The following is a 26413-nucleotide window of genomic DNA, read 5'->3' as shown; positions in this document are numbered from 1 at the left end:
GTTTCTTTAACGTGTTTAGGGTGGAAGCTGGAGAAGTGGAGCATCGTGAGGTTATCCGAGGGCTTGCGGTACAGTGAGGTGCTGAGGTGACCGTCCTTAATGGAGATGGGTGTGTCAAGAATGCAACCAATTCCGGAGAGTAGTCCATGGTGAGTCTGATCGTGGGATGGAACTTGTTGATGTCATCATATAGTTGTTTCAGTGATTGTTCACCATGAGTCCAAAGGAAGAAAATGTCATCGACGTATCTAGTGTATAGCATCGGTTGAAGGTCCTGCGCAGTGAAGAAGTCTTGTTTGAACCTGTGCATGAAGATGTTGTATGGTGATGTATGCCCTGTTTGTGAGCACATCTCCCACTCCACCTGACGAAGGGGCAGCGCTCCGAAAGCTAATGGCATTTGCTACCAAATAAACCTGTTGGACTTTAACCTGGTGTTGTTAGACTTCTTACTGTGTCTTTGGGTTGACATGGACAAGATGGGCCTAATGGCCCCTTCTATGCTGTATCATTTCTATGGTCCTATGGTTCTTTCTAAGTAACAACTGGTGTATTTTCTTACCAGATACAGTCTGACTAATTGACTATCTCCAGTGCTTGATGCTGTTGTTTCTGTTGTCCAGCAACTGCCTTTTGATCACCTTCCTATGAGTCTCTCTTCAGAAGAAGGGACAAAAATTTTCCTTGCTCAAGGTTGTAGCCCTTAATTTCTATTCAGTAACCCCAAAAATACATCTATTTTAAACTGAAGGGACTTAGTGTCAGATAATTAATGTTCATTAATGATGACAGCCATAATAATCAATCTCTAAACCCATGTATTTCACCCATTCCGGCACAACCACATTACTGAGAATATTTGTAATAACCAACAAACCAGCAAAACATTTGCAGTCAAATTAGTATCTTTACTGCAATAGTACATCCTTACATACATCATTTCTAGTTATTATTTCACCAAAGGCTTGAACAGAATCAAAATTCTAATTTATTTTATTCATTCAAGGGATGTGTGCTTAACTGGCCAGGCTAGCAGTTATTGACCATCTATAATTGCTATTGAGAAGGTGGTGGTGAGCTACCTACTTGAACTGCTGCAATCCATATGCTGTAAGTACACCTACAGTGCTGTTATGGAGGGAGTTCCAAGACTTTGACCAAGTGACAGTGAAGGAACAGCAATATATTTCCAAGTCAGGATGGTGAGTGTGGGATCCTCTGCATGGTTTGCATTAGGTAAAGGGCTTCACTTTAAGGTACTTCTGCCTATGTAACTAATTATGCTATGCTTTGAAGCTAACTCAAAGCCACATTTTAAAACTCAGCTTGGAGTTCTGGGTTGAGCCTAGAAAATAGACTACATTTCAAAGTGCAATGGTAACAGAAATGGTTTTTGTTATAAACAAGCTTTCATGGTCACACAGCTGTGAATTGTTTTTGAAAATTGGAGACCACGTCTGCCTGGTGATTTAATAACAAAAGATAACCAAAAAGCTATATTGTGGTAACAACTATCTGCAGTTCAGTTGTTCAGTCAAATGCTGCGAGGTTTTGAATTCAAGTCTGTAATCGGGACTGGCTGCTTGGGCTCTCTCTCTCTCTCTTTTCTGTTTTCTGTAATTTTTAAAATTTCAAGTTGTATTCAATAAATTATTTTTTAAATCATACCAAGTTCTCTAAGTCTATTCAGAGGAAAAAATGGATCCTACAGCGAGCGACATGGAGGGGAATTTCCGGGTGGTGGTGTTTCCATGTATCTGCTGTCTTCGTTCTTCTTAGATAGTAGCAGTCATGGGTTTAGAAAGTGCTTTCTATAGAGCCTCAGTAAGTTCCTGCAGCGCATCTTATAGATAGCACATACTGTGCTACTGTGATGGAGGGAGTGAATGCTTGTGGATAGGGTGCAATCTAATGGCTTGCTTTGTCCTGGATAGTGTCAAGCTTCTTGAGTGTTGTTGAAGCTGTATTATCCATCCAAGTGCATTCCATCACACTCCTGACTCCTGCTTGTAGACAGGTGGACAGGCTTTGGGGAGTCAGGAGGTGGGTTACATGCCACACATTTCCAACATGCTCTTGTAGCCACCGTATTTCTATTGCAAGTCCAGGTCAGTTTCTGGTCAATGGTGTAACCCCTAAGATGTTGTTAGTGAGCAATTCAGTGATGGTAATATCATTGAATGCCTAAGGGTGATGGTTAGATTCTATTAAAGGAGATGGTCAATGTACGGCACTTGTGTGGTTTGAACACATTGCTTGCCACTTGTCATCCCAAGCCTGGATACTGTACAGGTCTTCCTACATTTGGACCTCAAGGGTAATTAGGGATGAACATTAAACGTTGGCTTGGCTATTGATGCCCACATTCCATGAATGAATAAGAAAACCATGGTCCTATTGGGAAGTAACCCCATAAATTTTCAATGTCACCTTGTGATCTTTCAAACATAATATTTATTAATAATGATTTAGTAAAATAGAGTTATTGTCAAGAAGCCCATTTTATAAACTGTAGTTCAATAGATACTTTAACGAGTATAAGTTAGGAAAAGGTAATTTTCTGGTGATGATATAAACGCACATTTTGAAATAATTTGGAGAGCGTTAAAGATAACAGACCAAAATAAGAAGCTCTTCTACTTGGTAAGGAAATGCGAGCAACGATTTATCACAAGCACTTGGAGGCCAGAGTCATCAGAGTTCAATGAGACAGAATCTTCAGGCTTTTGCAATGTTTTCAGATGAGTTCGTTAAAGTTCATTCTCACTGTTCTGTTCCTCCAGGCAGGCGAAGCACCATCAGAATAGTTGATTTATCCTTGATCTGGTAATCAGAGAATTTCTTTCCGTCCTCCAACTGCACGTTGGCGAAAAGAAGGCGCAGATCATCTGCCGCCGCTGTTCCGTCAAGAAAAAAGAAACTTAGAAAATGTCTAAACAAAACTGTTAATACACCCTTAAAAAAACATTCGTTATTATTCTAATTTTAATATTAAATTGATTCAGAGCCAGCATCACCTCCAGAAAGCTAAATTCCAAAATCTTTTTTATATAAATCATGCAGTTCTGTGACACACTCACTTTCCCACTTGATGTTTATATCATCGGGGGGAGGGGACGCGGGGGGCAACTTCCATCACCAAGCCAAAAGATTGCCCACATTTTTCCCCCTTAATTTTAAAAGGCCGCTCGTTGCTCTCACTACCCACATACCTTCTATTGGCAGTTTCTGTAGCAGTTTTCCCTTGAATTCCGAGATCGTCATCACGTTAAACTCTGTCTCGGAATGGGAAATATCAATAGTTTTCTTCTCCCCCTTCAGCCCCACAACAAACACTTGATAGACTTTCCCCATTGTACTGTCTTGGGGAATTTGCGAGCTGCTGTGTCTCCTCTGTACTTCTCGAAGTCAAATGTAAACTAAATACATTCAGTTTCACTTTTAGTTTCAGGCAGTTTGATGGAACCAAAGGTCAGAACAATCTCATTGGCATATGGCCATAAATAACTTCCTTAAAATGCACCACACCAAATTCTGTTATTAAATTATGAACTGCTTAAGCACCTCAGGGCACTTCCCAGTGCACTAGGTGCAATACGTGCATTGGCCGTGCTAAGTTCTCCCTCCGCGTACCTGAACAGGCGCCGGAGTGTGGCGACTAGGGGATTTTCACAGTAACTTCATTGCAGTGTTAATGTAAGCCTACTTGTGACACCAATAAATAAACTTTAACTTTAACAATTGCGCAATTTGGAAAGATCATCATCTGTAAATTCCCAAAGGTGGCCAATCTTAGCTTGAATTTTTTTCCCTGAGGGAATTATTTTGCTCGAGGTGTTAAATAAATGTCAGTGCGTACTGGAAATCTGAACATAAGAGAAAATGCTGTACATATTGTAGAAGTGCTGGATTCCAATGACTGGCGACCAAGGACTTATAGCAACAATAGTTTATTAAATACACTGAGCACTCTTACATGCTGTGACTCTGCCTGCATGTTAAAGAAAACTCCTGCACAATCAACACGTGACACCTTAAATATCTGCATCCACGCAACTGTGGGAGTTACAAATAGTGTCCGCGACACACGACAGCGCAGAGTCGCGGAGCAGAAACTGATAGCCAGGTTCCGCACACACAAGGACGGCCTCAACCGGGATATTGGGTTTATGTCACACTATTTCACATAAATATTTCTGCTTTTTTCCTCCTGAGTCTTTATCATGCGATCCTAGAATCAGAATTTATGTCACACTATTTGTAACTCCCACAGTTGCGTGGACCTGCAGAGTTTCACTGGCTGTCTTGTCTGGAGACAATACACATCTTTTTAGCCTGTCTTGATGCTCTCTCCACTCCCATTGTTTTGTTTCTTAAAGACTGGATTAGTTGTAAGTATTCGCATTCCAACCATTATTCATGTAAATTGAGTCTGTGTCTTATAAGTTCTGTTTGTGAACAGAATTCCCACTCACCTGAAGAAGGGGCTCAGAGCCTCGAAAGCTTGTGTGGCTTTTGCTACCAAATAAACCTGTTGGACTTTAACCTGGTGTTGTTAAACTTCTTACTGTGTTTACCCCAGTCCAACGCCGGCATCTCCACATCATGGTTATCTTACATGGCAACAGTTTACATGTAAGTAACACCATGGAGATGGACACCTGGGGACTGTCAGGCAGACATCAAGAAACCCATTGGGTATTGGGACCCCTCCCGGGACCTCATTGGCTGGAAGCTAGAGAAGTTTCTGGAAAGGCAGGCAGGCAAGCAGGGGGATAAAGGTACACATCTCAGACACACCAGCAGCGAAGACTTGACGAGGGGAGTGACTTTGACCATCCGGAGGAGTGACCAGAGAAGGAAGGAAGAAGCTGCCATCGAGACTCACCTTCGTGACAACGGACCAGAGGGACTCAGAGAATCGGGCCTGCAGTTTAACCAAACCATCTTTGCGAGTAGTATACTTGAATCTGGGGTATCCTCTTGTTTTATGTGGGTAATTTAAGGGTTAATATATTATTATTAATAAACTTATTGAACCTTTACTTATGTTTGTCCTTTGTCCATCTTGCAAATAAGGGAACCGGGGTAAAACTTTGAGTAAGTTATCTGGTCGAAAGTATCTGAGAATAAACAGGTGCAAAATTCCAAGAAATTGGACATGTTTTTTGCTAAATCTATGGCTGGTACCCATTTCTCAGTCGTGGCATAATTATGCACTAACACTCGATCTCCTTGTTGAAATGAGTGTTGTTTTGCCCTCACATCTTGTTTAGCAACTTGAGATTGTTGTTGACGCTCTACTATCTCTGAAGGTTCGGGAGGTAATAAAAAATCAAGCGTAGTTCTCAGCTTTCTATTTAAGAGTAGTAGAGCAAGTGAACTTTGGGTAGTTGCATGAGTAGTATTTCTATAAGATGACAAAAGACTATTTACACAGTGTGATATCGAACCAGGCCATGTGGACTATTCCTGTTCCTATTTCTTATATTATTGTGACCTGAAACAGATAACTATTCCATTCTCTCCATATATGCTACTTTTGAGGACTATTTCCAGGCTTTATTTTCATATTTCATTATGTTGTTTATGATAGCCTTAACTTGTCCTCTTGAACCTTGTTCATTGCTCATAGTTCTCATGGCAGCTGCAAACAAATACAAAACGAATTGCAACATCCTGACATACATTGGAACACGGGGGGAGAATCTCCTCCTGTACTGTTGTGAACAAAGTGACTTCCAATCGCTGAAATAATTCACTTGATTGGCATCTCAGCATTAAAAGATTATCCTTTCATTAACACAGAGTTAATTAAACTCCACCTTACCAATAATTTTGCTGGGGTACATCTTCCGAAACAGAGATAGGAAGCAGGACAGCAAAGGTCACCTGTCAAAAATAACCCGGTATCCAATATTTGCTACCAAATAAACCTGTTGGACTTTAACCTGGTGTTGTTAAAACTCTTACTAAAATAATCCGGGCCAGGAATCTGGCCGCTCTTATAACCCTAACAACTAAATTCATCAACAAACACTTCACTCCTAAAATTTGCTGGATCACTCGCTGTCTTGGATCTTAGCAAATAACTTTATAAGAAATGATTTCCTTTATTATTTGAAATATCTGTTACGGTTGCAGGAGTTGGAAGTCAGTTGCTAATGTTTAAATCTCGTGACAGACTCAATTGTAGGGAGAGACTATTTTAACCCAAAATTAAACTGCGAATCAAACTATCCAATCCCTCTACACCTCCATCCCCACCAGGATGGCCTGAAAGCTCTTCATTTCTTCCTCAAACAGAGATCTGAATAACCCACATCCGCCACCACTCTCCTCTGTCTAGCTGAATTTATTCTCTCACTCAACAATTTCTCCTTTAATTGGTCTCACTTCTACCAAATAAAAGGTGTGGCTAGCATGGGTCCCAGTTATGCCCATCTTTTTATGGGGTATGTGGAACATTCCCTGTTCCAGTCATACTCCACCATCCCACTAAGGCCAGCTGCCACATTCCTACACTCTGCACCTTTGTTCTGCCATTTACACATTCTCTTAATGGCCTATCGGCATAATTCCTCACCTTTATCCTCACCATTTACATTCCTTCTGTCTTTTTGTCCAATTACAACTGCACCCCTCTCCCCCCCGCCCACCACCCCACCCGCCTCACCCTTACAGTATAAACCATGACCTATTTTCCTTATCTTCAGCTCTGGATAAGTGTCAACCTGACTCGAAACAGTGGCTCTATTCTCTCTCCACAAATGCTGTCAGACCCGTTGAGATTTTCTATCATTTTCTATCTTTATTTCAGAGTCCAGCATCTGCAGTATTTTGCCCTTAAACTGTGAATGCAGTCGCTGTCCTAAGTTTCAGACCTGGGTTATTTTAATTTCTTGGCACCGTTTAACTGCTACCAGCCTTGCCTCACGCTCCTGACAATCAGCCTAACTAGTCCCTGTGTCTGAGTAGCTGAACCCCACAGGTTTACCAAAGTGAGCACACAGGAGCTAAGCTGGACAAGAAAGCTCTGTGGCCCAAGGGTCTGAAACGCACAGCGTGAGATGTCCAGCATTCCCCTGTGGATTACCCAGAGCAGCTTAACTATCACTCACCCTCTGGGGGCTAAGGAGCCTGTAAAATCCCCAGAAAGACTTAGTCAAGAGTTGGATATGGTCCTGAAACTTATGCCGGATCCCCAACAGGGGGAATGCAGAACTCTACAATTGAACTTCCTCATGGACTTCCTCATAGAGATTAACTTCAAATCCTCCCAAGTCACTTAACTTCCTAAATCCCAGGACCAGACAATGCCCTTGCTAATGCACTGTCCTGGGTTTAAACCTCAATAAAGGGAAATGCAGGAGGGAGCTGCCACTGTCCCTGCTAGCTGTGTTTTTTCTGCCAGTATGAATGAGATAATGTATGTAAACTGCTTCACTTCCTTTTCTTCATTCTTAAGACCTCATTAAAAAAATAAAATAGCACTATTCATTTTATCCCCAAGGCGACGGTGGATGTCCCAGAGCTAAGACCTCACTCTATGGGCAGGAATTACATATGGAGGCAGCCCACCAATTGGCCGGCAGATAGATCTTCTGGTCCTGCTGTTGTCAACAAAGTAAAGTAAAAGTAAAGTAAAGTTTATCTATTTATTAGTCATAAGTAGGCTTTCATTAACACTGCAATGAAGTTACTGTGAAATTCCCCTAGTTGCCACACTCCGGCACCTGTTTGGGTCATTGCACCTAACCAGCAGGTCTTCCAGATTGTAGGAGGAAACCAGTGCACCCGGAGGAAACCCACGCAGACACAGGGAGAACATGCAGACTCCACACAGACAGTGACCCAAGCCGGGAATCGAACCCGGGTCCCTGGCGCTGTGAGGCAGCAGTGCTAAGCACTGTGCCACCCAAGGTTTCCCATTGAATGCACCCCTCGCCACTGGGAAACCCGTGGTGGGGGTATGTCATCCTGGCTAATTTATATTTTTAAAAACTGGACAAAGGCTTTAAAGTGACTGTGAGGTGGCAATGCCAGCGATGGACTAGGGTGGGCACAGTAAAAAGGCTCACAACACCAGGTTAAAGTCCAACAGGTTTATTTGGAATCACGAACTTTCAGAGTACTGCTCCTTCATCAGGTGAGTGGAGAGATGGGTTCACAAACATTGCATATATAGGCAAAGACACAATGGATTGGAATGTGAAGAATGGTTGGAATGCGAGTCTTTACATTCTTCACATTTCAATCTGTAATTATCTTGCAATTGTGTCTTTGCCTATATATGCCGTGTTTGTGAACCTACCTCTGCACTCACCTAATGAAGGAGCAGTGCTCCAAAAGCTAGTGATTCCAAATAAACCCATTGGACTTTAACCTAGTATTGTGAGGCTTCGTAAAGTGACTGAACATATGACTGGCAATGGCTCAAACAAAAGGAGCTTCCTGACATTCTGAACAGCTGCCACCTTGTTATTTCTAACGGACCACTAATTCACCCTGTAACTGCAGAGATTAAATCCCTAGAAATTAAACGAAGAACAAAGAAAATTACAGCGCAGGAACAGGCCCTTCGGCCCTCCAAGCCTGCACCGACCATGCTACCCGACTTAACTAAAACCCCCTACCCTTCCAGGGACCATATCCCTCTATTCCCATCCTATGCATTTATTTGTCAAGACGCCCCTTAAAAGTCAGAATCGTATCTGCTTCCACTACCTCCCCCGGCAACGCGTTCCAGAAACCCACCACCCTCTGTGTAAAAGATCTGCCTCGTACATCTCCTTTAAACCTTGCCCCTCACACCTTAAACCTGTGCCCCCTACTAATTGACTCTTCCACCCTGGGAAAAAGCTTCTGACTACTCTAAAAATGCCTCTCATAATCTTGTAGACTTCTATCAGGTCGCCCCTCAACCTTCGTCATTCCAGTGAGAACAAATCAAGTTTCTCCAACCTCTCCTCATAGCTGATGCCCTCCATACCAGGCAACATCCTGATAAATCTTTTCTGTACCCTCTCCAAAGCCTCCACATCCTTCTGGTAGTGTGGTTACCAGAATTGAACACTATATTCCAAGTGCGGCCTAACTAAGATTCTATAAAACTGCAACATGACTTGCCAATTTTTAAAATCAATGCCCTGGCTGATGAAGGCAGGCATGCCGTATGCCATCTTGACTACCTTCTCCACCTGCAATGGCACTTTCAGTGACCTGCGTACCTGTACACCCAGGTCCCTTTGTCTATCAATACTCTTGAGGGTTCTGCCATTTACTGTATATTTCCTATTTATATTAGACCTTCCAAAATGCATTACCTCACATTTGTCCGGATTAAACTCCATCTGCCATCTCTCCACCCAAGTCTCCAACTGATCTATATCCTGCTGTATCCTCTGATGGTCCTCATCGCTATCTGCAAATCCACCAACCTTTGTGTCATCTGTAAACTTACTAATCAATCCAGTTACATTTTCCTCCAAATCATTTATATATATTACAAACAGCAAAGGTCCCAGCACTGCTCCCTGAGGAACGCCACTTGTCACAGCCCTCCATTCAGAAACGCACCCTTCCACTGCTACCCTCTGTCTTCTTTGACCGAGCCAGTTTTGTATCCATGTAGCCAGCTCACCTCTGATCCCATACAAATTCACCTTCTGCATCAGTCTGCCATGAAGGACCTTGTCAAAGGCCTTACTGAAGTCCATGTAGACAACATCCACTGCCCTACCCTCATAAATCATCTTCGTCACTTCCTCGAAAAACTCGATCAAGTTAGTGAGACACGATCTATAAAGGTTACATATGTTCCCAATGCCAGGTCCTGAACAATGGAGATGATCAGTCTGTGAGGGCAAATGAGCCTGAAAGCACTGTTGAACATATTGATGGTTGAAACAATAACCATCACAATAATCCAGACAAAATAATATATATTCCGTGTCCAAATCAAGGTTGATGTCACATGACACCCTCAACTCCCACCCCCAATACCCCAAGCTGCTACACCTATAATATTGCTTGTACCGGCAATGAGCTGTAAAGATCCAACTGCCATCTTCCATCAACCAAGCAGTTACAGAACCATACCGCTGTCCAGGTTTAAATTGTCTGCCCTCATCTATACTGTTTATACTGTGTAACCTCAGAACCCCTGTACCAGTGCCTAGAAAATTAATTCCCATCCCAGCATGGAAGTCATCTCCACTGGAAAAGTAAATTCTCCAGTATCAGTCTTCAACCTGTTGACTCTGTGAAATAATACACCATTGGACTTTGATTCTGACTCTGGGCACCAGAGAAACTATAATTCTTATTTAATCTATGGCCTTTGCCCTGCATCTCTTTCTTTTTTTTACCCCTCTTTCACTGCATCAGTTGTGAACTCTGATCCCATGTTTTGAGTGTGTGTAAAATCAACTAACTCTCTGATTTTACTATTTTGTGTTGCCGTAGTGTTGTTTTTAGAAATTGAACCGCACCAAAACTGAGGGATTGGTTGAAATATACCACTGTTTACAAAGCGGGAATCAAAATCAAAAACATCTTTCTGTTTATGAATAGATGGTGAGAGGAAAAATGAGGTCTGTTCACTACGGAGAAGGTATTGAATAAACTACTGGGATTAAAGGCAGATAAGTCTCCAGGACCTGATGGCCTGTACCCGAGGGTAGTAAAGGAGGTGGAAGCAGAGATAGTGGATATATTGGTTGTGATATTTCAATTTTTTTTGGATTCTGGTAAGGTCCCAATGGATTGGAAATACACTAATGTGCTGCTCCTATTCAAAAAGGGAGAGAGGCAAAAAGTGCGAACCTGTAGGCCGGTTAGCTTGATCTCTGTAGTGGGGAACTTGCTGGAATCATTCAATAAGGATGAGATGACTGAACATTGGGAAAGACAAAGCTCAATCCCCTATTGTCAGCATGATGTTATGATGGGTAAGTCATGCTTGACAAACTTGCTTGAGTTCTTTGAGGACAAAACCAGCAAGGTAGACAATGGGGAACCTGTGGATGTGGTATATCTAGACTTCCAGAAGGCGTTTGACAAGGTGCTGAATAAAAGACTGATCCAGAAGGTGGGATCGCAGGGTATTGGGAGTAGTGTACTAGATTGGATTGAGGGTTGCCTGACTGACATAAGCAGAGTATGAGATAAATGGGTCCTTCTCTGGCTGGCAAAACGTAACTAGCAGTGTGCCGCAGGGGTCAGTCCTCGGACTTCAACTATTTACAATCTATATAAATGATCTGCAAGCAGGGGCAGAGTGTAACATAGCAAAATTTGTAGATGATACTAAAATTGGCGGGAAAACAGGCAGTGAAGTGAAGAGGGGGTAAAGATTTTACAGATGGATATAGATAGGCTAGGAGAATAGGCCAAAATTTGGCAGATGGATTTGATGTGGGTAAGTGTGGGGATATCCATTTTGGCTGAAAAAATAGAAAGGCAAATTATTATCTAAATGGAAAGTAGATTCAAAATGTATCCAAGCAGAGGGATTTGGGTGTCTTTGTTCATGAATCACAGAAAGTTGGTATACAGGTACAGCATGTAATAAAAAAGCAAATGGGATGTGGCATTTATTGCAGAAGGACTGGAGTATAAAAGTAGAGAAGTATTGTTGCAATTGTATAGGGTGTTGGTGAGACCACATCTGGAGTACTGTGTACAGTTTTGGTCTCTTTATTTGAGGAAGGATGTGGTGGCATTGGGGGCAGTTCAGAGGACGTTCACCAGATTGATTCTGAAGGTAAAAGTGTTCGTATGAGAAGAGATTAAACAGTTTGGGCTTATACTCACTGGAGTTTAGAAGGATGAAAGGGGATATACCAAAAGGGATTGATAGAGTAAACATAGACCAAATGTTTCCCCTTGTGGGGCAATCTAGAACGAGAGGTCACAGATATAGGTTGAGAGGCGATAGGTTTAAAACTGAGATGAGGAGGAACTACTTCTCACAGAGGGTGGTGAATTTGTGGAACTTGCTGCCCCATAGCATGGTGGAGTGCTGTGGCTGGATTCTATATTACTTTCTGTTCCCCTCGCAGCTCCCATTGGTCCTCAAACCAGTTATCGCCCCTCCTATTTTAGTATTGTCTGCAAATTTGGACACCACTCTTTCTAGCCTAATATATAAATCGTTGATGCATAAACCTTATTGGAGGGGGTTTTTGGTTTTCATCATAGAATCCCTATAGTGCAGAAATGATGACTAATGACTTACCATTGGGCCCATGGAGCCTGCACCCACAACAATCCCATCCAGGCTCTATCCCCATAACTCAAGTATTTGCCCTGCTAGTCCCCTGACACTAAGGGCCAGGGCCAATCAACCTACTTGCACATCTTTGGACTGTGGGAGGAAACCGGAATACCCGGAGGAAACTCACACAGACATGGGGAGAATGTGCGAACTCCACAGAGTTTCTCATCCAAGGCCAGAATCGAACCTGGGTCCCTGGCATTGTGAGGCAGCAGTGCTAACCACTGTGCCATCGTGCCGCCCATACTTACTGAGAATACTGTGGGCAGGACAGGATGCAGCTGCGTTTCCCAGTCCAGCATGAGATTAATTAGTGATCACGCTAGGCTGGCTGGTCACCAAGTGGCAGTCATTATGAAACGTGTCTGGATGGGGGCCAGCGAGACAGGGGGCATGGTGGGGGCTGGGTCCAATGGCAGAGGGAGGTCTGCATCATGGTGGCAGCAGCACCAGGAAGACACTGCAGGCAGGAGAGCACGTCAGATGAGCAGCAAGCTCGCAGATTGCCTATACGTCCTTGTGCAGGTAGTGACTGCCAGGAGATAGCCACGATGTGGAAATGCCAGCATTGGACTGGGATGGACACAGTAAGAAGTCTCACAACACCAGGTTAAAGTCCAACAGGTTTATTTGGAATCACAAACTTTTGGAGTGCTGCTCCTTCCTCAGGTCAACCGCCAGCTGCAAGTAACCTGAGGAAGGAGCAGCGCCCTGGAAGCTCGCAATTCCAAATAAACCTGTGGACTTTAACCTGGTGTTGTGAGACTTCTTACTGCCAGGATAGACATGTGCAGGATGAAAGAAGGAGACCACCCCACCAAGAAAGCCTGGGTAGAGGTGGCAGCTGAGATCAACAGCCATGAACTGGTCTGGCACACGTGGATCCAATGCCAGAAAAGGCTCAGTGATCTTCTGTGCTCAGCAAGGGTGGGTTATGAGTTGGCACGGTCCAGTGAGGGGAACTGAGGAAGGGTGCACTGGACCTCTGTCATGTCAAGGTAGTAGGATCGCTACCTGTACACGCTGGTAATTGGGTAGTGGCATATTCTGCGGGATGTCCTCTTTGTCATTCCTGCTGGTCCTGAGCATCCTATGCCTCTGCTCTGAGGTGATGTCTTTGACCACCTGGCCTCCTCGCCTCGGAAGAGGTACTCCCTGCTGAGTAGATTATACCCATCTGGAAGGACGCTAATGGGGCTGAACCATGCTAGAGAGACACAAATCTCAGATGTCACAAGACTGAAATGCCTTGACAACTGCAGGCTGGATGCACAGACCTCCAAAAAAGCAGTGAAAATGCTCACAGTACTCCAAACCAAACTCCCAAAAACTTCTACCAACTCGGCCTGCCTTTGCTGCAGCCCCCTCTTAAAGGAGTAAAGTTGCCATCATCTGAGATGACTATAGGCTGCTCTCCCCTTTAAGAGGGAGAACTGACTGGTGGTGATTTAACCTGAGAATCACAACACCTCAGGCGAGGGGCAAGGTTGAGAACGCGAGGCCTTCGTCGATAACCTCAGCTGGTACAGGAGTTGATTAGCTCAGTTGGCTGGACATCTGGTTTGTGATGTGGAGCAGCACCAACAGTGTGGGTTCAATCCCTGCCTGAGGTTATTCCTGAAGGCCTACCTTCTCAACATTGCCTGAGGTCGGGTGACTCTCAGGTAATATCACCACCAGTCAGCACTTTGTACCTCAAAGGGTAGAGTAGCCTAGAGTTATCCGAGCCCCTTTTATCCTGCCCTTGGATGGCTGCCTGCCCATAAAAATTGCATGGGCCAACATAATATTCTGGACAATCGGGCTTTCAATGAACTAAATTAGCTTTCTGATTGTCAGTGGGGGTGCACGCAATTTGCACTTGCGCCTGCGATTGTGAGAGACAACATCAGGATATGTGCCTGGCATCTTCTCACATGATTTCACATACTTCTGGATCAGGCACACATGCAACTGGGCAGTGTGAAATTCTGCCCTAGGTCTTGTGTCAATTTACACCCATCACGTGGCAATCAATAAAGTTTATTTATTAGTCACAAGAAAGGCTTACATTAACACTGCAATGAAGTTACTGTGAAATTCCCCTAGTCACTACACTACAGTGCCTGTTCGGGTCAATGCACCTAACCAACACGTCTTTCAGACTGTGGGAGAAAACCAGAGCACCTGGAGGAAACCCACACAGACATGGGGAAAACATGCAAACTCCGCACAGTCAGTGACCCAAGCCAGGAATCGAACCCGGGTCCCTGGCACCGTGAGGCAGCAGTGCTAACCACTGTGCCACCATGCCATAGCTATGTAAATAGCAAGTATCACAATAGTTTAATATCAGACAATGTATGTTTGCCAAAGGTTACTTTTAGAAGTTACAGCTAGAATGTTTTGCAATGAGTTAATGATAAATATGAAACTAGCTACCAAGTAATGCTGGATTTAGGTTTGAGTCCCGTAGAATGAAAGCATTAAAAGGACCATAAATATTTTTGCTGTAAAAAATGCAGTTTTTTTTTAATTTGGAGTATAATCCTTTAAAGATTGCCTGTAAATAAAAGGTATCCATTTTAGGAGAGGATGATCCAACTGTTCTGAGAGTAGAAATGTCCTGTGGGCATGCTGTCGACCCAAAATCACTCACTGCCTGGTGCCGGAGTCTCATGGATGAGGTCAGTGTGACAGTTTTACTCAGGTTTCCCTCTCTTTTTATACTTTCTTTGTCTATTGGTACACCTGATATTTTTTGGTTTGGTCTCATTATACTCAACCCTAAATATATGAATTCATGTTCACATACTTATCCTTCAAATAATGCCTTCCAGTGTTATCTGAAGCTTGGAGTTTCCCCAACAACTTCATGACATTTTATTTCCGTGTCAGTGAAATTCCTATTACGTAGTTTGTAATCACACACAATGACTGAGTTGATTGAATGTTTAAATCAGAGATTGAATTGCCAGGCACAGATCCTGATATTGTCTCGCACTATATTTCGGTCGCAGGCGCAAGTGCTAATCAGAGATTTCTGATTAACAATGTCCTAAAGGGTTATGGAGATGCTGAGTGTAAAAGGCATTGAAGTGTCTGCTCAGCCATGATTATATTAAATGATGCAGCAGGCTCGATGGGCTGAAAGGCCTACTCCTGTTCCTACGTTCCCATCAGGAGTATCGAGGGTATGTGCATCTCTAAAAAAACACAGCCCTCACACCCAGCCTTATATGAACAGTTCCAAGGTGAATGCTTCTTGACATTGAATTCCATCTCCACCCAGTTTGTAACACACACGTTTCCCTCACCAGTTAGAGTAAATCTAGTTTTAAATAATACTTGGCGGCACAGCTTTAATTCCTGTTCTCGGGTCATTTCACATTCCACTGTCCTGCTGTAACAGAAGACACTCAGGAGAAGTGTAACAAGCAATGGTCCAACGTGGAGGTTCGCAGGCATGCGCTGCTGACTGATGAGGAGCAGCAGTATTTTGAAGAGAAGGTTTCCACACTCGCTGCTGCAAAATACTGTGACTACAAATGGGTAAATAGGTCTTTCATATTTTGTATCTGGGCTAGCAATAAATGTTAGATTATTTTCCCAGCCATCCATTAGAATACAAAGTTTAATTTTCTAACATACATCTTTTATGCATAATATATTAAAAATCATCCACCTGCCTATACTGTATAAATTTCTCTTTATACGGAAATTTTTGGAGTAGGATGTGCATTTATGCAAGTTAGTCAACAGGGAATGAAAACAATATGTGATGACTCTAATCAGGAATTGGAAGTTGGCCTGCTTGAGTATGAACTCCCTGATTGAGGTCTCACCCGGTGCAGAGGGAGGTGGGAAAGGAGAAGGATCTCCTCGTGAACCTGCTCCTGGGCCTGGCAAAGCTTGCCATCTACAGGTCCAAGCAGCGGGCGACTGAAGGGGTCGTCCAACCTGACTGTTTGCCCCTCTACCGTGGCTATATTCATGTTCCTGGAGAGGGAACATGCGGTGGCCGAGGTCACTGTCAACACCTTCCATTCCAACTGGGCACCGTAGGGACTGGGGTGTATTATTGACCCTTTAATTTGATGTTTTAAGTTTCCTTTACACTTTGTCTTTTGTTTCAGGCAGTTCCCCTCCTTTTGGGAGCTGCCCATTTTAATTTGTCCCTGAGTTAGTTTGAGTTTGTTTAATTGTTTGGCCCAAAAAGAGGTGCCTGATTGAGATCTCAGCCCCTGGCTCCTGATCTACGGGCACCCGGTGTGGAGGGGGGCGGGGAAGGAGGAGGACCTTCTCCTGAACCTGCTCCTGGGCCTGGCAAGGCATGCCATCTCCAGGTGCAAGCAGCAGGCGACTGAGGGGGTCATCCAACCTGTCTGTCTGCCCCTCTGCTGTAGCTATATTCGCGGCCGGGTGTCCCTGGAGAGGGAGCATGTGGTGTCCAAGGGCACCGTCAATGCCTTCCGTTCCAACTGAGCACTGCAGGGACTGGGATGTATTATTGACCCCCTTAATCACATTTTAATTTGGTGTTTAAGTTTCCTTTCCACTTTGATTTTTTTTGTGTCGGGCAGCTCCCCTCCTTTTGGGAGCTACCCCCTTTTTATTTGTCCCTGAGTTAGTTTGAGTTTGTTTAATTATTTGGAACAAAAAGAGGTTTCTGATTGAGTTCTAATTGATGGCCCAATCAGGGGGCCCCATGTCCTGTATTTAAACAGGAGTGTCAGACCCTCTGCACTCCTGATGCAGATAGCACACTGATAGCACTCGGTATGTTATGTTATGTTATGGAATGGCATGGTGAAGTGAGATCTCGTAAATAAAGGAACTTTGGTCATGGGACTTTCACCTACGTGGATTTATTACACAATAGTGATGCATACATGGTATTCGAATTGATTTGTTTACTACAATATTTAGTAATTTACTAAGTATGCCAAGGAATCTTGCGATCTCCAGGCATACCCACACTTTGCCAAACTTCGTGAATGGGTACACAGATCAAGCTACGGGAGCTCGGGAATGGAAATGTCTACAGTTTATCCATTGGTGTCAAAACTATCTTGATAGTGAGTTATAGATTGATTCATGTCTAATGCAAAGTTTCACTTGCATCTTTATAATCACGATGAATGGCAAGGAACTCATTGAATAAAATGATTAGTGATCGAAACTGAATATCTGTGTGTGCAGAATAGGTGCCATGCTCTGAGCTCCTAATCGCACGAATATAAATTAGATCCTAAATTTTGCCCACATTTTCATTAAAATGAATTGGTACTGGTCATTGATAGTTCATCTAATCGTGACATCAATATGCTGCATTGCTGATGCTTGAAGGAGCAGTGCATGTTGACTGCAGGCAACTGTAAATGAAGATCATGGACAATGACAGAGATAGGAGAAGTTGCAAGGGTTTTCTGCCATGGTGCTGTGTGTATTAGTGGTGGAGGTTGGCAGAATGAGGGACATCTTCGATCTTCCAAGTGACAGGAATATTTCCATACAAGCTGCTTGACACAAAAAAGACAACAGGGTTGTGGTGATGGAGAATGTAAGTGCCAGAAATATTGGCCCTACAATGGAGGAAGACAGTGGTGGAGTGGTAATATCATTGGATTGTGATCCAGAGACCCACATGCCATGCACCTCAAGGAATCCAGCAAAATAGATAAGTCCTGGTGCTCTTTCTCTCAGCTTTTTACCCTCCACAAGGAAGCTAATAAACTGTTAGCTCCCTGCAAACAGTGTTCAGTCACTGGATAAAAGCAAATTACTGCCGATGCTGGAATCTGAAACCAAAAGAGAAAACACTGGAAAATCTCGGCAGGTCTGGCAGCATCTGTAAGGAGAGAAAAGAGCTGACGTTTCGAGTCCAGATGACCCTTTGCCAAAGCTAAAAGGCCTAGAAAGTGGGAGATATTTATACTGCAGGGGGAGGGAATGAAAGATAGCCACAGAAACCAGGGGAAAAGACTGCTAATAGCTGTCCACAGAGAGAATAAAGGGTGTGAATGGCCAAACGGCAGAGAAGCTGTAAACTGTGCCAGATTGAGATGCTAGGGGGGTGGGGGGGCGGGGGGGGCGTGCGCGTGGTATGGGACAGAGGTACAATGTAGAAAAGTGTTCAGTCACTTGCTGGATCACTGAGTGCACAGAAAACTAACTGAAATCACTTATGTTACCAGAGCAATTCGAAAGATCCAAGGGCATAAAGACTTAGAACCGCAGTGCTTTTCATTGCTAGAGGCAGTACAATACATATCCTAGTATTTTGTGACAATGTTTGCCCCAACAGGTAAACACGGGTAAGTGACCATTTTCCTTTGAAATGTAGTTGGCTGACTGCTCCTCTCAGCAATCCCATCATGTTAGTCATGTGACGTATGCAGTCTTGCATGGTCAGGACAGTATATGAGCTGCAGCTGGAAGACTTCACTTAGCTGCAGTTTTAGTTTTCTGGAAATACATTTAAAGCATACTCGGAAAGAGAAAGGGCGAATAATGCAATCATGACATATTTTCAATACATTTCTGTCTCGATATTTCATTTTTTTAAAGTGCCTTGGATGTGGAAGTTGTGTGGAACGAAAAGATATGAAAAACCTCTCAGTCAGATGTACAATCTGCACGACCGAGAAAGGAAAGCGTTATGAATTCTGCTGGCAATGTATGAAGCAGTGGAAGGGCCGAGAACCACGATCGGATCGATGTGGCAATGAAGGCTACACCAATATCCAGCTGAAAACCCTAACAAACTGTGACACAAAGATTTTACCATACAGCAACATGACCTGTCCCAAAATCCGTGCATGTCCTACATGTGGGATGCTCATAGAGCATAAAGACATGTGCAAATATATCATATGCATCAGGTGTCATGTAAAATTTTGCTTTGCCTGCCTTCAGACTAATTGTAGCAAATCTTCTAACTATTCTGCCGCTTGTGCTAAATTTGTAGCTCCAAGGCAAACAAGTATTCCTGTGTGGGATCGTGATTCAAATTCTTCAAATGCTGATTAATCCTGGTGCACAATTAGTTAAACAAATAATCAGAACCGCAGATTGGACTAAAATACGAAGAGACCAATCATATAATTCAAATAATGGCACAATACACATCATTTATTATTGCTGATGTAGGACACATTCTAGGCCCTAATTTACCATTTTGATTTTAAGTGCTGGGCAGACTTGAGTGTTTCAGATCCGACTCTTAGACCCGTTCTCAGGCGCCCGCATACACACTCTGCCTGAAAAAATATCCATGAGTCCGAATTACGCTGCACAAGCCTGTGGGCGGGGCTTAACGCATCCGAAACCCTGCAGCTTCAATCGGTGCCTCCAACTGCACATGCACAAAAAAAAATAGAATGTGGCTCCCCTGCCACATCGTTCCCAAGCCGGATAATGCCTCCCCCAACGCCCACAGATATTGCCCCACCCCCCCCAACATTACTGACCCTCTTAGCCCCCCACTCCCTCCGCCACGCAGACCGATCGTGGGCCCCTCCCCCCTTTCCCCCTCACTGATCACAGGCAGAATGGCCGCGGACCCCCCTTTCCCCCCCCACCAATCTCAAGCAGAGAGCCGTCAGACCCACCTTCCCCACTGCCCACCCCCCCACCAATCTCAAGCAGAGGGTTGTCGGACGCTCGGCATCTACCACCTCACTAGCTGGAGTGCCCAAATTGGGCTTTTGTAGAGCATTTCTGTTTCGTGCCGATTCTGGATGGGCGAACGTGTTGGTAAAGGGGGAAGTGCCAGTAACGTTGGGCATGCAGTCCATTAAGTCAATTTAAATGCGTGCAAATTCATTTAAATGGCCATCGCGCCCATTTCGGGTGCGATCTTGATCACGGCCATTTGTGGGCCTTGGTAAAGGGAGAACCAGCACGGAGATGAGCGCAGATTGTGGTACTCGCCTCACACCTGACTTTATCAAGTTTTTGCGCCTGAAAACGGGCACAACTTGATGGTAAAATCGGGCCCTCTTTTACTTTTGATAAGTTGCTCTTCGGTTCAGACGCAAGAACAATGAGAAATAATGGGAGTATGCCCAAATAGCTGAATTAATATTAAGCTTTATTAAATTGGATATACAATGCCAATTCCTTTTCTTCTATGGCCTCTGTAGCACTTGCAATAAACATTCTAAGCACATTCAAAGAAAATTCACAAGGCTTAGTGTGAACACCAACAATGTCTCTCACACACAGGTAATTATACATTTTAGAGTGCAAACTCTTGTTGGTTGTGGACCTAGCAACTGTATCAACAGAAGCAGGCTGAACAGTTAACCAGACAGTTTTTTTTACCAGATGGCCTCATTATGAATGTTTGGCTGAGTTGCATTCCAGTAGGGAATTTTTACAGTTTTGAAAAGGAGACTACGAGCTTTGTTTGGCTGACAGTTTTCTGAGCTTGCAATCACTTATTTTTATCATTCATTGAAGTTGTTCTTTAATGTCAGTTTAATTATTTAGACAAGATTAAGAGGTGTTAAGTGGATTAGAGATTTATTCACTGGCTATGTCTGACAGTTTTACATCTAAGAGAGGCATTTCTTTTCCAAAGGGAATGTTGAATGATTGCTTTCAATTTCATGAGCATTTCAAAGATTTTCCAGTGTTATTTGTAACCCATGAGTTCTGTACTTCTTATTTACTTGGAGACTGGGTAAGATAGAAGGTGCATGGGGAACATGGGAGATCTAAGAGGAAATGAAAGATATGGTGGGCATTGGATATCTGAAGGGACATGGGCATTGAGCGTAATGGGACATTTGAAAGGACATGGGAGTGGGTGGAGAGGTGAGATGTGAGGGATAGAAGGCCTAACAACCATGGATACAACTGGGCCGATGTCCCAGTAAACAGAAGTGGTCCTTCAAACCTGCTGGCCTTGCCACCTGCCTGCTTCTGTTGCCACCTCAGACCTGCCTTGGGAGGTGGTGGACCCAATTCCAGTCTACACCAAACTCCTGGAAGCAAAAATACCAGATCAGTGGGTTGCTTTTTAGAATTCCAGAACACAACATCAGAAAATGACCCAAATTGCGATTCCCAAACCGGTGATGAAAATATGGTCCAATGTCATTCTTCCTTCTTGATAGCATTGTGTGGTTTTGATGCTTTGCAAAAGTTCAGCAGGTCTTAATTTTAAAACAAACCTTTCTGCCTTCAGCTCTGATCCTAACTTCACAAAGCATGCTGGATGAATGTCCAGCTTGAAATTGTGTCAAAAAATGGCTTCTTTAATGAAGCTTACCCCATTGTGCTAAATATTACATGGAAGGCTTCGATAAGTTAATCATATAATGGTGAGGGCTGTTACCAAGCAAATAAACAATTATAATTGGCATTTCATATTGCTAAGGAAATTATTTCATTATGCCTTCATTTCTAAATTTATAATCTCAGTGCAAGTGTTTGATAAACATCAAAACCTGGCTTTTTTTCTATTTTTTAAATTTCTGTATGGACGTGTGTGAAATTTTATGCCTGTGATTTTACACCAGTTCAAATGCAAGTGGGGTATATTTTTCAACTATTGTATTGTTCTCATACGAATGTTTAATAGACTTAGGCAAAATTCATCTCTGGGCTTTTTTTAATGTTAAACCATTTAAAATAAAGGTTTAATTTTAAAAGTGCACATACTAAAGTGAAGGGGCATGACTACAAATATTCAGAAAAATGATGTCAGTGCATTGTCCTATCAAAGACGTGTTGAGAATAGGGGTGGCACGGTAGCACAGTAGTTAGCACTGTTGCCTCACAGCTCCAGGGTCCTGGGTTCAATTCCCAGCTTGGGTCACTGTCTGTGTGAAGGCTGCATGTTCTCCCTGTGTCTGTGTGGGTTTCTTCCAGATACTCTGGTTTCCTCCCACACTCCAAAGATGTATGGGTTAGGTTGATTGGCCATGCTAAGCTGACCCTTAGTGTCCCAGGATGTGTAGGTTAGTGAGATAAATATGTGGGGTAATGGGGATAGGGCCTGGTGGGATTGGTGTTGGTGCAGACTTGATGGGACAAATGGCTGTCTTCTGCACTGTAGGGTTTCTATGATTTCTATGAATATACATCAGCATCTACTTGTGTTAAGTATCATATTGTTTTTCAAAGAAATTCATGCTTTATGTGTTTTGTCAGATTATTGTTTCAACTTGAATTTTATTTCGTGGCAATATTCATTTCTTGAAATAAAGGCTGCAAAAAATGTGGTAACCATGAACATGAAAATTGTGATGCATCATTTATCCACACTCTTCACCTCCGGCGCAGTCATTATGCAAACTTTGTTGCTGCCGGTTCATTTAAATGACTTACCAAGCAGGTTCTTGAGAAGCTGCGAGCCTCAGCAGGAGATGCAAAATTGTGAAAAGTGTAAGGCCAGCCTTAAATTGAGCCTGCAGCTTCTTAACCTCTGAAGTGTCTGGGGTATCGAAAAGATGTTGGAAGTCAATGTAAATGTGATTGACCTTAACAAGACACATGGATTGTACAAAAGGCAAATGCTGGAGAACTGGATCCTCATAGTATTTGTTGATTGGCAGATTACAGGCTGAGGAGGTTTAGGAAGCAAGTGAGTCTGCAGAGAGATCTGGATGGTTTTTTTACCTGGAGACATTGCGTCATCTCAACATAAAGCTTGAGAGCAGCTGTGACTTTCAAAGCCCCAGGCAGTGAATACCCTTCAAGTCTACGCAATGCCAACTCCTGGGGAAGGTGACTCACTGGTTCTCACTCATCTCGAAGAAGGACAGATGCCATCTGTAAATCCTGGGCCGTAGAAGTGCCTCTGGGCAGCCCCTCTCTGGGGCCCCACCAGTGGCAGCAGAGCAGGCTCTGCCACCCCTTCCTCCTCAGGCTTCCGCTCTTGCCTTTGCACAGCTAGATATCTCCATTGATGTCTTCTCTTGATGTACTAGAAGAATGATAGCCAGTTTTACAGGCTTCATTTCTGTCTTGCACTACTTACTGCAAGCGGGGAAAGAGTGGGAATGAACATTGAGAAATTGCCTCCAATGGGTTGACCATATGCCCCTAGGAGCAGTGTCTCTATGGTCACTGATTATTATGCTAGCCATCACATTGAGAAGCTTTCCCCTCGTCTCCCAGAATGGGCAAGACCCGACACCACACAATCCCCACTCAGCCTGACCCAACGGCCACAGATTTGTCTCCTGAGCTCTCATGTAAGGCACAGGCATCTGCCCTCTGTGTCATTTTAAGACCTTGTATAATATCCTGTCAAAGGGGAGAGGGGGGGAAGGCCCTGGAAGGACATCTCAGCTGCCAGATCGATCATAGAAACCCTACAGTGCAGAAGGAAGCCATTCAACCCATCCAGTTGGCATTGACTCTCCAATGGAGCATCTTATCCAGGCCCACTCCCACCCTATCTCCGCAACCCCATGTACTAGCCCCACTAATCCCACTAACCTACAGATCTTTGGATATGAAAGAGCAATTTAGCATGGGCAACCACACATCTTTGGACTTTGAGAGGAAACCAGAACACCCAGAGGAAACCCACCCAGGCACGGGGAGAACATGTAAAACTCCACACAGTGACATGAGGCTGGACTTGAAGCCGGATCCCTGGTGCTGCGCAGCTGCAGTGCTAAACACTGAGCCAACATGCCACCCTGATGATGGAGGGTGCCCTTTTGAGGATTTTAGCCTTTGTCCTTTGCCGGGAAGGGTATATGTCCTCGCCCTTTTGGTGCATGAAGGGAAACCGTGGCACTGACAGAATGGGCAGGTCAGCGCACAAAGGCTTAATTGGTGTTTGGTAATCAATGGTTCATTTAAAAAATTCATTTTATGGGTTGTGGGCTTCACTGGCAAGGCCAACATTTATTACCCTTCCCTAGTTGACCATCAGAAGGTGGTGGTGAGCTGCCTTCTTGAACCGCTGCAGTCCCTGAGGTGTAGGCACACTCACAGTGCTGTTAGGGAGAGAGTTCCAGTATTTTGACCCAGTGACAGTGAAGTAACGCCAATATATTTCCAAGTCATGATGGTGAGTGATTTGGAGGGGAACCTTCAGAGGATGGTGTTCCCAGATCTCTGCTGCCCTAGTCCTTCTAGATGGAAGTGGTCCTGAGTTTGGAAGATGCTGCTTAAGGAACCTTGGTTCATTTCTGCAGTCCATCTTGTAGATGGTACACATGGGTGCCGAGGCCAAGGAGGTACAGGCCCCGCAATTCCTTCGAGACCCTCTCGGAGGAGATGTGCCGTCACCGGCTGTGCCTGTCCAAGGCCATGGTGCGACACCTTTGTGAGGTGCTCTCACACCTGGCACCTCAGGGGAGGGGCGGCCACCCGCTCCCTGTGGATGTGAAGGTGACGGCTGCCCTGAATTTTTATACTTCCGGCTCATTTCAGGCACCCAGTGATGACCTAGCTGGTATCTCCCAGACCACCTGCACAGATGTGTGCGGCAGGTCACTGATGACCTGTGGGCCCAGGCAGGGCAGTTCATTAATTTCGATGTGAGCCGTGCACAGCAGGAGGCCTGGGCTCTTGGTTTTGCTTCCATCACTGGGATTCCCAGTGTCCAGGGAGCAGTGGATGACACGCACATCACCTTGCAGGTCCCACATGCAGGGCCGCAGCAACTTGTGAACAGGAAGGGGTTCCACTCCCTGAACGTCCAAATTGTCTGCGACCATCTAATGGCGATCAAGCAGGTTGATGCGCCCCATCCAGGGAGTGTCCATGACAGCTTTATCTTCAGGCAGTCGGACATCCCTGGGCCCTTTGGAGACCAGCCCAGGGTCCCGGGATGGCTACTGAGTGACAAAGGTTACCCACTAAGGTCATGGCTGATGACACCTGTGCAGAGGCCCGAGACCGAGGCAGAGACCCGCTACAACGAGGCCCATGCAGCCACTCGGTCCGTCGTTGAGCGGTGCATCAGCCTGCTGAAGATGTGGTTCCACAGTTTGGACTGCTTTGGGGGGGTCCTCCAGTATGACTCTGTGCGTGCTTCATGTCTCATCATCATCATTTGCTGCACTCTTCACAACATCGCCCAGCAGCGGGGAGACCAACTGGAACAGGAGGAGGAGGAGGAGCAGTGAGGGGGCAAGGTAGGCGTCCCGCCATATGAAGAGCCGGAGGAAAGAAAGCGGACGGCGATGACAGGTGCCCAACAAAGAAGGGCAGCAAGGGACACCTTGATTGCAGCCTGCTTCACCTAGCTGGAGCTGGGCAGTGAGGGGGTTGCAACCAACACATATCCACCACACCCCAGGAGCAAGTACAGCCGCTATTCCGCCTCCAAATCGATCTGGGCCCTCAAACCACCACATTACCCTTCCCCAGCCCCTGTCATCCCATCACACTATCCCCCAGAAACATCCAACCCTGTTAATGTGCCTGGGCTGGCAATGGTTGCAAGTCTTGGTTGAAGGCTGGAGGATGATGATGACTCACTGTTGTGCAGACTGGGATCCTGCCCCTGGTGCCATTCAAGTCTGACTCCTACTTGTACTCTGAATGCACGCTGCCACCCCTCGCCCACATAGCTGTAAGGGTTGGGGATACATGTTTTTTGGCCAAGAGGGGGGATGGTGGTGGGGGGCACTTGCACCAAGGGTCTGATAGATGTTGGGGAAGGTAGGGCAGGCACTCTGAAACATGTGGCTCAGTCTCCAAGGCTCAACAGACAGCACCTCCATGTTTGGGAGTCGGGAGAACTGAGCTGTGGGCGGGGGGTGAAGAAAATCAGAGACACATTAGTCACAGCGTGATGTGCAATTAACAGTTTATTGTGCTCTTAACATAAATGATTACCAAACCCTGACTAATGCTGACCTTCACCCGTGCCCTCTAGTGAACTACAACTTTCTAACTTTGTGCTGTCTGCTGCTTCTTCTAGGTGCTACCCCAGGATGCACGTTGGAGGTGGAGGTGTCCAGCTGTGATGCAAGCCCTATTGCTAGTGATGCCCTTTGTAGTGGGATCCCCTTTTTAACTCCACTCGTGGGCTTATCTCTGGTTTGGTTCTCCGTTACCCAAACCCCACCAATGCCCGAGTGATTCTCTCTCTCGCTGATGGAACAATGGCTACCTTGCGCCTACTTCACGAGAGTAGCGCTCCCAAGAGAGAGAAAAGGAAACTGCTGCCTA

General features: G+C 44.7%; 1 protein-coding gene and 1 pseudogene across 1 annotated transcript; one reads left to right on the top strand and one right to left on the bottom strand.

Annotated features, from left to right (window-relative positions):
• Nucleotides 1-216: 216 nt before the first annotated feature.
• Nucleotides 217-3416, bottom strand: LOC144490875 (uncharacterized). Its single transcript, XM_078208565.1, has 2 exons — nucleotides 3213-3416; nucleotides 217-2897 (listed from the first exon to the last, which is right to left on the bottom strand). Exons 1-2 carry the CDS (start codon nucleotides 3352-3354, stop codon nucleotides 2764-2766), a joined length of 276 nt encoding a protein of 91 aa, XP_078064691.1. The 5' UTR covers nucleotides 3355-3416; the 3' UTR covers nucleotides 217-2763.
• A 9650-nt stretch (nucleotides 3417-13066) lies between these two features.
• LOC144491806 (E3 ubiquitin-protein ligase DDB_G0292642-like) lies at nucleotides 13067-19291 on the top strand (annotated as a pseudogene).
• The last annotated feature ends 7122 nt before the right edge of the window (nucleotides 19292-26413 follow it).

This window comes from Mustelus asterias, chromosome 3 (genome assembly GCF_964213995.1).
Source record: "Mustelus asterias chromosome 3, sMusAst1.hap1.1, whole genome shotgun sequence".
Taxonomy (NCBI): Eukaryota; Metazoa; Chordata; class Chondrichthyes; order Carcharhiniformes; family Triakidae; genus Mustelus; species Mustelus asterias.
The sequence above is the reverse complement of the archived record's forward strand: the minus strand, read 5'-3'. Positions and strand labels throughout refer to the sequence as shown.